This window comes from Siniperca chuatsi, linkage group LG8, assembly GCF_020085105.1.
Source record: "Siniperca chuatsi isolate FFG_IHB_CAS linkage group LG8, ASM2008510v1, whole genome shotgun sequence".
Lineage (NCBI taxonomy): Eukaryota > Metazoa > Chordata > Actinopteri > Centrarchiformes > Sinipercidae > Siniperca > Siniperca chuatsi.
The window spans coordinates 19039089-19052447 of record NC_058049.1 but is presented as its reverse complement, the minus strand read 5'-3'; the positions used below and the strand labels follow the sequence as shown (position 1 = coordinate 19052447).

The 13359-nt window shown below is 42.2% G+C and overlaps 1 protein-coding gene across 4 annotated transcripts in view; it reads left to right on the top strand.

The window, feature by feature from the left end:
* nlgn3a (neuroligin 3a) overlaps positions 1 to 13359 on the top strand; it is a 187053-nt gene that overhangs the window by 102010 nt on the left and 71684 nt on the right. For all 4 annotated transcript variants that reach the window (XM_044205312.1, XM_044205313.1, XM_044205309.1 and 1 more), the window contains one exon: positions 6623 to 6772. In XM_044205312.1, the coding sequence (XP_044061247.1) occupies positions 6623 to 6772 (150 nt within the window). The remainder of the gene's footprint in view (positions 1 to 6622; positions 6773 to 13359) is intronic.

The following is a 13359-nucleotide window of genomic DNA, read 5'->3' as shown; positions in this document are numbered from 1 at the left end:
GCCTTGATCACAGAACAGGAAGCCTTGCCCTGCCACTACTTTGACACACAGGTGTTTCTTCATTCAAGCCCAGGGCGAGCTGTCGCAACTGAAGCCAAATTGCCTTCAGCTTTCGGCTTTGTGTATACGTGCGCATGTGTATGTTTGTCTTCCCTCAAGCATACCCACATGCATCAGTGTATGTAGCCCTAAGTCCGTTCAAAATTGCTGACAAGTGCCGATCCCTTTGTCTGGCAAGTCTTTGCATGCATGCACAGTGGCTTGGTCTCCAAGCTGTTGTGCAAGACTAGCCTCACTGAAAATGTGACAAGTCTATTCTTTACCGAGCGCAACTAATGCTATTTACAGAGCATCACCGTAGAAGCACAATACGATCCCAGCAGAATCTCTGCCACAGCACTGTAACTAATGCATGTGTGACAGAGTTGGCCATCAATCCCTAAACATGATCCAGAAGATTTTCATTGTTCTGGTGAATGTGTCTGTTTTGAAGTGTCACGGCCCGACATATGAAACCAGTGTCTCCCTCCCCCCAAAGAGAACTGTTACCTCTGTGATAAAAAGACTTCCCTTCACTCCACACTGAAGGATGGTTGAGTACACTGCACAAACCACAAAGTCCTTGTAAGCTGTCCTTACATACTACTGCTCTCACAAGTGGCTGTACTATTATTGTGGGTAATAGCAATCTCCTTGTCTACAGTAAATGTACTGCATGTATTACCAATGAAAATCAAACATTTGTATTCAAGTTAAAGGGCAAGTAGAATCAGAACATAAGCAGAACTCCCACTCTCTCACTCTTTAGCTGATGCGCCTCTTATCCACATATTCTCATTCAGTTCAGAGAGCTGCTGCCTTGTCTGGTTTCGCTGTCTAACCCCCTCCATCTCTCAGTCTGTTCATCCCAACATTACCATGCTGTCTTAGTTGGCAGTCTGTCTATCCTGGGCTAATTCCCTCCTCCCTCCACCATATTTTAGCCGCCCTCCTGCCTGTTATAACCCTCCAGACACGCTCTTAAATTCTAATTCAAATAGGTTTTATTGGAACAATAAAGGATTTCTCACATTGCCAATGAAGTAACATATGTAATGAAATAGTAATATATAAATTTACAATAAAAAGGCTGTGGAACAGCCAATAAAAACATTCAACTGAGACAAGGAGATGAGCAAAATGAAATATGTAGCGAGGAATATAATTAACTTTTTTATACTGTATGTCTCTTGTGTCTTTCTATCTGTCCCTTTGTGTGTCCCTCTGTCTGTCTAAGCAACAGTCAGCCCCCTGGCACCCCCAAAGTGCATTCAAATTCTACACAACACTCCCTCCAGCAACACGAGCGTGTGGTCCAAGTTGCTGTGATTTACATCGGGCCACAATCAAGACTCAATTTTACAGAGGCTGTTATTGCACTGTAAAAAGGGAGCGCAAGCTTTCAATCACCTACCTGCTTTTGTTAGATAAAGGTGGGCATGTAAATAGAGGAAGTGAGGCTGTGTAGGAGCTAAATCTCCCAGGTGGAACATGGCAGTGGTGTCGAGGTACTGTGCCCAATGTTAGGCAGAGAGAGGCAGCCGTCCCCACTCCACCTCTAGAGTGTCTCGCGCCACTGCTGCCTCGGCCCTCTCCCACTGATGAAAAATAGGTGTGTGTGTGTGTGTGTGTCTGTGCCATTTGGCACTTTGAGACTCTAGCTCTAATCAGGAGGAATGCTTTCACCCAGCATGAGTGTGCACACACTCAGACATGTACACCCACGTCCATTAAATCAGTGACGCATGCACACATGCACGCACTTGTACACATACACAATGCTTGCTTCCAAGCTCTAGAAGCAAGCACCAAGGAAGACAACACACACACACACACACACACACACACACACACACACACACACACTCATACCCCCACCCCCACCCCCAGAGATGCTCTCCATCGTTGCTATGCCAGGGAGCAGAGCTGAGCTCCACCTGCCTGGGTATTACCATTAATTCCATTGCACAGGCCTGACTGGATCCCCATCCAGCAAAGCCCTCGGCTCAGCCCAGGCAGGCTGGAGACTGGTGAATTGACAGTGGGGGCAGTTCACACACCATTCTCTCCATTCTGCCACTATACTATTCTCTCTGATGTGGCTGGGATGAAGAATAATGCCCCTTGAAGCCCATTTATGCAGATATTTGGAATGCTGCTGCTCAGCTTCTTTCCAAGATAAGCATTGCTGCTAATGGCTGATCCACAAGGGCATCATTTGAGCTATTTCAAAGGATAGGAGAGCTAGACTTACTGTCATCTATGTTTTTTTCTTTGTCCTTTACTCTTGAGTGGCGCAAAATAATTTGCAAGGCAAAAACATGTAAACATGATGCTTTTGAAAAATCTTGACAATGGAACAAGAGCGGAGATAGGCTTTGAATTAGTTCACTGAGGCACTTTGACTCTTTCCTTCTGCAGTGCCATGGCACATCTGAGGGGGTTTGTGTGCACTTCTGTAATGTGTTTATTGGTGCACTGTCGTAAACCCTTCAGTGGGTTTGTACAGTAGAACGTCAGCTTTTGTGGCTCGCACCAAGGACAGCAGGCTTCTATGAAAGACTAAAGGGTTAGCCTTTGTTCACTGAGGAGCAAACAGCTGTCTGTGACTCTTAGGGATGACAGCACCTCTACGGCTTCCTCCTCTCATCTAGATCCAGGCCAGCTGTAGGGGGCTTTGGCTAATAGCCTTGTAGGCTTCTCACCGTGTCTTCCCTTTTATTTTACTCCAGCGTCTATGCCCGTCTCTCTTTTCTCTCTATCCTCATACACACTGCTCTCTGTCTGCCCTGTTGCCAACATCATATTTAACACACAAACACACCAGCCAGGGAGCAAAAAGTCACCTTCACACAAAGGTCTTCCCATTAAATTTACTGTAGTGATGTCAAGATTTATAGCAGAGGCACACACTCTCACACACATCTCCTTTTCATATACCCAATGCTGTGTTCAGATTTTCTTTATATACATAAGACGTACCTCAGTTACTCTCAGAAATGTCAAGTGTTGTGGCGAACACGGTGGAGTCTGACATACTCCAACTATAAGGAGCTCTTTTCCTGCCCATCCCATCACTCCTGATGATGTGCAGGCTCTGAAAGTCCACTGGCTTAAAATAGCAACAGCTATGCAACAGCTTTTTTTCTTCTTTCGTGGTTCTCCTTCCACTGTCTTCTGTGAGTCCAAAAATAGAAAATTTGTTACTGTGTGTTCCTTCACTTCAGCCCTTTTTCCCCTTTAAGGCCTAGTCACATACATTGCTAGTTCATTTGATTCAGTAAAAAGGGAATATTAAGCGGGCATTCAGTGACATTCAGAATACTGTCAGTGACTTATACAACGGCACAAGCTGCTGTATAATTTGGTGTAATTACACAGCCTGTTTTGTAAGGAGCTCCCCAGTTAAACTAATGCAGTTTTTGAATGTGAACATGGCCAGTAATGGACTTGTCATGACTGAAGCGTGAAGCTTGGCCTGACAAGATTACTACAGTAGGGTGCATGTCATGTCCTGCCACATCAGGACATTGTCACAACCCCCCTCCCACCACCACCACCTTAAGACCTCACTGATAGCCGCTGACAGCCACCATGTTTCACCAAGTGTTGACACAGTGAATGCCACCAACACTTATCTCCACTTGCCTTTGTCCTGTCCCACTCCAGAGTGTCAAGGCCGCTTCTGGGGGGACTTAATGTCAGATATATGACTGACTGTTTTCAATAGACTGAGAGGTAAAGGACAAAAAGGTGGACGTACAGGGGGAAAAAGAAAATAAGATAGAAGAGGAAGGAACGAGTACTCCCAGCCCTCCCGGTGGGTTTCACTTGCAGTAGCAACCCTTAGAGGCTCAGCTCAGGCCTCCCACTGACACTCCAATCAGTCCAGAGCCACTGTGATGCACCTATGAAAGGTTGTGCTCCTCAGGTCCAGCTAAAATTCATGTAGGTGTGATTTTCCCCAACCCTTCTTTTTAGCTAGTGTGAAGAGCAGTGAACTGAAGAACTTTGATTTATTTCTTAATTTATTTGCAATTTTTCATATATTTTCTCTACTGTGATACATTATTTGCTGTTCGTATAATATGTGCTGGAAGTGTATGAGTGTGTGTCACTGTAGAGTAGATGCTGCATCGTCCCACTTGTCTGAGTGAGAGAAAAATGTGAGTTATAAATTATTTTTTTCTGTTCGGCTCACTCTTCATTGCACATCAGCTTTCATCTACATTTCTATCATGCACATATTTGTTTTTGTTCTTCTCCAGAACATGAGTTTATTTGTCTCTTTTGTTTTGAAGTCGTTGTGCATGGAGTTTTATTGCAAATATACCAGTCTGTGCATTAACGAATCTATCTGTGTTTCTTTTCTAGCACAGAGCTCTGTGCTACATTTTGATGCCATGAATATGTGTGTTGATGTCATGATGTGTTTGCCTTGGAGAAGTAGTGAATCAGGAAACAGCTTTTCCAGGTAGCTACGTAGTCACCTGTTTCACCAGATTAGGCTGTCCACAGCAGCCGATGAAGCTCTGATCTGATTGGTTAAGGAGAGCTACTCACCTCATTACCTCCACATCATTCTGTGCTGCAGCCCAGATGTAGAAGTATCTAGAAAGGATTATTATTTCTCACTGTAAACCAAAGTCCAATTGGGATCTGTTGTATGTATATTTCCCTCTGACACAAATCAGTGTCAGTGAGAACTGTATATCACATCTGTGACACCTCCCACATCAGATCAAGTCAATAAATAGATTAGAACAAGTGGAGCTTCAGTGTCTTGTGTCGCTCTGCCAAAGGGATTTAACTGTTGTCATGGAGACCCGATGTGAATCAACAAAAGAGGTGACTGATAACATTGACATGACTAATCTCTTTTTCTTATTTCTGCCCCTTGTATCTTCTTCCTCTTTGCCATTTTCTTTGTATCTGTGGCCCATTTGTTTGACTAGCCTGTGTAGGATATCGTTTTGCTGTCGTCTTAACCCCCCCTCGACTGTACCTTTCATGCTTTCTCACCCCATGCATCCCCTCCTCCTCTTGTCTAAGATAAGTGTGTGCATAGAGAAGTGTCAGCTATAAATCACATTTCACTGTGTAGCCTTCTCAGATACCAGCAAGATAAAGAAAGACATAAATAAGGCCACATCATATACAAGTTATTGCTTTGCTTTTAAACGTAACAGGGCCATGAATAACCAAGGGAATATTGAAGAAAAAAAACTGTGAATCAAGAATGAGCTCTGCTATAGGGGTTACAGAAAAACTGTGTCTCAACAAAATGCATTTAAGTAGTTGTCCTCGGTGTTGAGCATGCTAATGTGATGGGGTGCATAACGACGAGTAGTGCCTGCAGATGGATGCAGATTGGGCTGTGCAGGATGTGGCTTGCGATTAGCTGTTCTTGAGGATTTTGAATTTTGGCTCTCAGTCACCATAGCAACCAGAATACAATACCACCCTTTTAAATCTGAGCCCATTGCTTTCTCTCTTTTCTTTCTTTCTTTTTTATGCCTTTATTCCGGTTTTTACTTTTTTTATTTTTTGTTCTTTCTTTCTGTCCTTCTGTCTTCCTTCCTTCTGGTCTGTCTTTGTGTCTCTCTCTCTCTCTCTCTCTCTCTCTCTCTCTGTCTTCCTCACTCACTCAGGGCTTGGGGGGAGAGGCAGGGAGTTGGACAGAGATGGAGGGAAGGCAGGAGAGAAACAGGGAGAGACAGGGGAGAGTCTGTGAGCGAAAGCGATACAAAGTGAGGGAGGGGAAGGCGAGAAGCTACACAGAACGCGGGGGGAGCAGGAGTGAAAATGAGAGAGAGTTTCTTGTCTTGTCTCCCAGCTCTAGCTAGCCAGCCAGTAATTCAGTCTATTCCTCAGACAGAGGCTTTTTTCTTCCCTCTACCTCTGGATGTGCTTTATCTGGCTGGAGTGTCGCTCCAGCTGGGTATCAAACCCTGGTTCGGGAATAGAATAAACAACATTTTACCAAAACTGAAGCACAAATTTAACTGCCTGCAATGCCAAGAAAGGCCGTGCAAATAAATTGTTGCACAGAGATAGGCCTGTGGAAAAAGGAGGCGCATGGTAGCATTGTGTAATTAGCCGGTGCGTTTTCCCTATCACTGTCAAGCCAGATTAGCCTTCTCCCTGGTTAGGAGATGTGTCAGAGTACCTCTCTCTTTATTCTCCCTAATGGCTTCCTGCATGTCTATATTGGGAAGTGGGTCTGCCTCCTTGAAGGCAATGCAAAACCAAATACAACCCTAATAGTTTGGTTTATATGATAAATATTTTATATGGTAAATGCAAAGTCACATTTTCAGCTGAGATGGCCATTTACTATAATAGAGTGGAAGTCGACATAATGAGTGGACATTAATTTGTTTCTCATAGAGCAGATATGATAGAATATTGCCTCCATTTCCATTAGTAGGCCAGCAGACTGTATCCTTACAGCTGGTATCTGAGAGGTGATTGTCAGCTTGTCTGTTTGTGGCCACCATGTGCTGTATCTGAATCTGAGCTGACCCTTAATCGGAGTGGGTGATCGGCAATGTGAATGTGTTAATAATGGCCGCTCTTGCAGACATACGAGATACTGGGGCCAAGCCTGTGATGGTCTACATCCACGGAGGATCCTACATGGAGGGGACGGGCAACATGATCGATGGAAGCGTCCTGGCCAGCTACGGAAATGTCATCGTTATCACTCTCAACTACCGCGTCGGAGTCCTCGGTAAGCATCTTTTCCTCTCTTTTTTTTCCTCCTTCAAGGGCATTTTTTCTGGGCCATCTTTGTAGGTCAGCTAGGTGTAATGTGCACTGCTGATTGCCACATACACAGAATAACGCAGCACTGTAAATACATGGACTGGTTCCTGTGCTTCTTGTTGATGTGGTGCTCTTGTATCAAAATCACAGTAATTGAGAGTGCTGAATGTGGGTTTGTTGTTGTGACTGGGGTTTAGAATAAATTAAGAAATTATTGTAATGAGGTTGAAAAAAATTGATGAGATGGGCGTGATGCTGGAGCGATAGAGGAGAGGAGAAGAGTCTGCTAGAGAGAACGAGGGGTTCTCTCTCTGAGTTGTGGTTGGTTGCAGATTGACTCACACAGCTGAATCCTCTTTCAGACACTTGTGTGTATGTGAGAGAGAGAGGGAGTGGAGAGGCAGAGAAAGAGAGAGAGAGAGCAAAAGAGAGGGAGAGCGAGCTCCATGGAAACAGCTGCAGCAACACAAAATGGAGTTTGTTAGCACACTACCCAAGCTTTGTACCTTTTCCCTCCATCTCTCTGACACAGCTGATTTCCCTCCTCACACATTTTTTCCATTTAGAGTGGTTGTGTACTGATTACAAACACTTTGAATATAAGACGGTGTAGTCCCTCATTCGTCCAGGAGTGTTCTATCGTAGAAAAGGTTTCAGTCGTAGTCATCTGGACACTTTGAATATACAATTTCCATGTTGTTGTTTGCGTTTGTTGAGAATATTGCCTCAGATTTGGACTATTGTTGGCTGCTGTTAACATAAAGGATATGGCTAGTGTTATTCTGTATGTTTCCTTTGGTCAACAAATCCCATGAAAACACCAAAACCAACAAGTCATAAATCTGTCACTCAATACTTTCAGACTTCTCTGTACTCTGACTTACTCACAGCCCCAAGCCTATTGGTTCCAACTGAAGATGTAAATCTTTAAAAACGGGTCACAAATATATAGTTCCCTTTTGGTTCTAATATAATTCTAAGTTCAAGTAATTTCCTAAAACAGCTCTATAGTTTTTAGCAAACGTTACTCCAAAGAGGTAAATATTGCATTTGTTATGGACAGTTTTCAACAGCAGATTAAAGTGAATATTTGCAAAAGTTACTTAATTTCGCTTTTTTTAATATCTGTTTATTTTATTATTTTATCAGTAGACACTTATATTGTTTTTGTTTGTCTTGGTAAAATTACATTAAAATTTAACAATACTAACCTGATTACTTATATTACTTTATTTCAAGTATCTATTTCATTGTCTATTTTGTTCTGTTAACTAATATTGTTACTCACATTATTTTTGTTAATTTTATTCCTTTCATTCATTGTAATAATAAAACTTTATTTGTCTATTGTCTATCAGAATCATAATTGTGCTTTGGCAACGCATGTCAAATGTCATGCCAATAAAGCCTAATTGAATTGAATTGAATATTTACAGCAGCAGGACAGTGAATGCAGCATTGACTTAAATAAACTACAGTGTCCATGATCATCACGATGAAGGAACATGTCACCTAGTGCAACGATGTGGCTCATAATAGTTTTTGCACAACAATGGAGGTCTTTGGCACAGAGAAATAAGCTATAGAGTGTCTCCCAACCTGGGGAACTGGACCTTCTAATGGGTCGCTCGATGAATCTGAGCGGTCACAGGATGATTAACAAGATAGAAAAGAAACAGAAGAATCTGCTTCATCAAATATTTTATTTTTCCTTGTTATATATTGAATAATTTTACCCTTTCAGGCCTCTAAAATGTATTCACATGAAACAGTTGGACAGTGGAAAATTGCTTTGGTTGAGCAAAATATATAATTTGTGACGAGGTGTCATAGCCGATGGGGACCACTGAGTCATATAGCTCTGGCTTTGGCTGCACACACTTGTTAGTAGGATCAATTCATTGTTGGTCTTTTCATGGCATTTGTTGACAACAAGAAAAATATAGAATTTCACCAACCTTATCATTAAAGCAGCGGTCTGCCTCACCTTGCTGCTCAGAGAGCTCCACATGTCAAGAGCAGGAGGGTGACTGAGGAGCGGTGCTGCTTTATCCTGCAGGACATTGAGATGACTGGTGTGGTTGAATTACATGGGCACAACTGCATTCATCAAGACTCTCTTTTTGATGGAGATGAGAGCGCTACGGCCTATCGATTTTGTCATCAGGATTGCTCACCTTGAATGCGCTGTCTTTTCCTCTGTCATTTTTGTGGAGTATCATTTTGAGCGCTGTAATCAGCCTTCAGGGTGGTAAGGTAGTCGTAGTATTTTTCTGAGCATGCTGCCTCGTGCTCCTGCCGCTGGTTTAAAGCTGAGCACGTAAGGCTAATACAGATTCATGATCATATTTCTTTCATGGCACTTCAATTATGAGTCAGATGTTTCTTCTCTCGCTGCCACATTTCGCTAAATGTCATTCTACATGCATGCACACACACCCTCAAACACCACATACGAGTACTCTGAGCATGTGCACGCTCACACACGTTAGTATTCACACACAGTGAGCAAAGACCATGAGACACAAAAACAATCCACACACACACACAAACAGATGCGGTTTGCCCACATTCACAAACACACACACACACACACGCGCGCGCGCGTGCACACACTCAGAAACATGCACAGACATGCACACACGTACAGTTCACAAAGCAGCTCTCTTGGTGAGCTCCCCAGCAGCCATTCTGAGAAATGAGCAGAGAAGAAGTGATGCATGTAGTTGAGCGATAATGTCTATCGCTGTAGCATGGTCTGATAATCTCCCTATGGTACGGCTTTAAACTGTTATTACAGACACACTCATATAAACCAAATAAAACCAAGGCCAGAGAGAAATCAGACCATTACGGGCCAATTAACACTAAGCTGTCTGAAGATTTTCAGTCATAAAGAGTGAATTGCAGTACTCAGAACATGAGAAATCGTAATTACATGTCTTCATTTTATTTTTCTTTGCAGTTTTTTTTTATTGAAAATGAGTGTTGCTAACAGTTTCAGCATTAATCTAATCTAGACAGCATTAAGTGGAGTAGATTAACTGTTTCTACTGGACACTGCACACATAGTTGGAAGCTATACCACACTTGAAAGGTAACATCAGGTCATCTGACAGCTAGATGAGAGCAAATACTCCAGTTTTTACTTATTTTCTTCTGTGGCTTTAACTCAAGTACTGTGCAGCAAGACTTGTTTCATTTAAATAATGGGGGAAAAAATCAGTCATTTAGATTCTACGCAGGGCGAAGCAGTTTCATGCAGAAATGCAAAATAAATAAATAAATAAATATTAATGAAAAAATGAAAGCTCTTTTAATTAGGCTGCTTAAAGGGATGAGGGAATAATGGAGGCAGAGAGAATTAGACAGGATAATGAGTTTAAAGTGAAAGCAGACAAGGCAACTCAAACTACGCTTTCTGACACTAATATAGCTCTCCCACCGTCCCTGTGCAATCTGAATATGGCATTAATAATGCAGTAAACACCTTTGAAATACACACAACAATCTGAATATTTACTCATTTCACAGAAATAATAGGCCTAAACTATTAGGCAACAACAGCCCTCACTAACAAATCTGTACTGAAAGCATTTTTAATGTGGAGAAAGAAAAACATTTTCACCAGCAAATTTCAACAAATTGGACAGCACTGAACCTTGGTAAATGTCAGTCATGAATGTTTTATTTATCTATTGCATTAATTTAATTTTCATTACACACTTTTTGTAGTAACGCTATTTCCAGTTTTACAGGGCCTTTTCAATATTTCAATCAAATTGAAAGTTGGTGCTCAGTGTGTTATGAAATAGAGATTTAGCATTTGTTTGGTGTTTTCCAAAAGAGAGGCTGCAGTAAAATTAGTCTATATTTTAGCGTGGCTTTGTAATATGTGCATGGTGGCTGCAGATTGTACAGTGAAACACAATCTGAGAATAAACTCACAGAGAGAAGAGAAATAGACTGAGGAGAGAGAGGAGGAATACTGTAGAAAGAGGAGGTAACATGGAGGAGAGTTGTACAAATTCTATTCGGAGACTCTGATGTGTCGAGTTGCTGCCACTTCTGTTCCAATTAAAGAGGAGTCCACTAAGTTTCTAGTGCTGTTCTATCATCCCCCCACAGCTTTTAGCCCTACGCTGCTGTAATGGTAATTATTGCTTCAAAGGGTGGACTACAACTCTCCCGAGGCCCCATTTGGAAACTTTCATATCTCAACCTTTCACAATTTAGATGAATGAGAATTCATATCAGATTTAATCTTTAATTACTTATTGACCCACTGCAGTATGATTATCACCAGATAAGATAATAAGAATAGAGTTTTACATTGTCCAGACCGTCCTGTCAGGACTTGTCACACTCTGCTCAGGTCAGGGACCTCGAGCAGAGTTTGTTTACCAAAGAGAAACTGTGTTTGGATTTCTGCTCATTGATCTGTGTGTGTGTGTGTGTGTGTGTGTGTGTGTGTGTGTGTGTGTGTGTGTGTGTGTGTGTGTGTGTGTGTGTGTGTGTGTGAGAGAGAGAGAGAGACAGAGACAGAGACAGAGAGAGAGACATTGTGTGTGTGTCTCAAAGTGTGTGACTTGTCTGCCCACATGCATGTGGGGGTGTGTGTGTGTGGTCTGTGCGTGTGGTGCGCGTGCGTGTGCCTAGTTGCCGCGCCTCTCTAATGATGTGTAATGAGTCCCAGTCAGAGGGGAGTATCTTGTATCACTGCTCTTTACAAATATAATTACTCACTGGCTCTCCAGAGCATGTCAATTTCCCAGTCCATTGGGGTGGGGGGTGGGGGCTTAATTACTAGTTTCCAAATGCATTAAAAATTAACAAAGGCTGCTTCTCTTGCCAAAACCCAAGGTGAGACACTTCCTCTCAGTCCACTGCTCCAAAGAGGAGAATGGTCAAGTACAGTCTGTACTTGTGGAGAGTTTTCACCTCTGACAGGGTTTATTTGTGACCTTTGATGTCTATCTCCCATATCTCTCTGATCGCAGCCATTTCATGGTGGCACCATCGCCGCTATGGACTGTCACCTCACTCTACCAAAGTTATTTAGGCCTTCAAAAGAATAGTTTTAGATCCAATCAAAATAACCTCAACCTACAGTATGAGCGTACGTGAAAGCAGCGCTGAAGCCGCAGTACAGGTGACTTGGCATTGATTTGTTCAATTGCCAGAGTTATTCTGTGTGTGGTACGGTGGTGACTATTGGTAATTCAGCCAGGGATTTGGGGAGCGGAGGATATTTGTGGCTGTGTGTAAACATTATTGTAGAGCAGTAGAGAGTCTATCACATCTTCTCTACAGAAGTACTGCTGAGCTCCACTGAGAGCTGAACAACACCTAGTGTGCTCATAGCCTCCTGACCCAGACACTGTACTCTGCTGGATGTTGGTTAAGTAGTAATATTATAGGAGGTCATCTGGCCACCTATCTGAGGTCTAAAACCATTTACCCTTGTCATTTCAAGTGTCTTATATTCAGATAAAGTCCAGATGTGATTTAATACACTTTCATTTACACTTAGCCACATACAGTGGTGTGAAAAAGTGTTTGCCCCCTTCCTGATTTATTTTTTTGATCATCAAACAAATTTAAATATTAGTCAAAGATAACACAAGTAAACACAAAATGGAGTTTTTAAATGAATATTGTTATTATTACGGGAAAACAAAATCCAAACCTACATGGCCCTGTGTGAAAAAGTGATTGCCCTCTAAACCTAATAACTGGTTGGGCCACCCTTAGCAGCAACAACTGCAATCAAGCGTTTGCGATAACTTGCAATGAGTCTTTTACAGCGCCGTGGAGGACTCATCTTTGCAGAATTGTTGTAATTCAGCCACATTGGAGGGTTTTCAAGCATGAACTGCCTTTTTAAGATGATGCCACAGCATCTCAATAGGATTTAGGTCAGGACTTTGACTAGGCCACTCCAAAGTCTTCCTTTTGTTCTTCTTCAGCCATTCAGAGGTGGACTTGCTGGTGTGTTTTGGATCATTGTCCTGCTGCAGAATCCAAGTTCGCTTCAGCTTGAGGTCACGAACAGATGGCTGGACATTCTCCTTCAGGAGTTTTTGGTAGACAGCAGAATTCATGGTTCCATTTATCACAGCAAGTCTTCCAGGTACTGAAGCAGCAAAATAGCCCCAGACCATCACACTACCACCATCATATTTTAGATGTAATGGGACACACACTTTCCGAAAAGTTCAATTTTTGTCCACAGAGTATTTCCCCAAAAGTCTTGATGATCCCAAGACTTATACTACTTATAATACTCTGTGGACTGATGAGACAAAAGTTGAACTTTTTGGAAGGTGTGTGTCCCATTACATCTAGTGTAAAAGTAACACCGCATTTCAGAAAAAGAACATCATACCAACAGTAAAATATGGTGGTGGTAGTGTGATGGTCTGGGGCTATATATTTTTACTTCACTACATTTATTTGGCAGCTGCTAATTACTTTGCAGATGAAGATTTTAAAAACCTACAATGAGCATACGAAATGTTATACAGTAAATTAAACCACACAACAGTATAT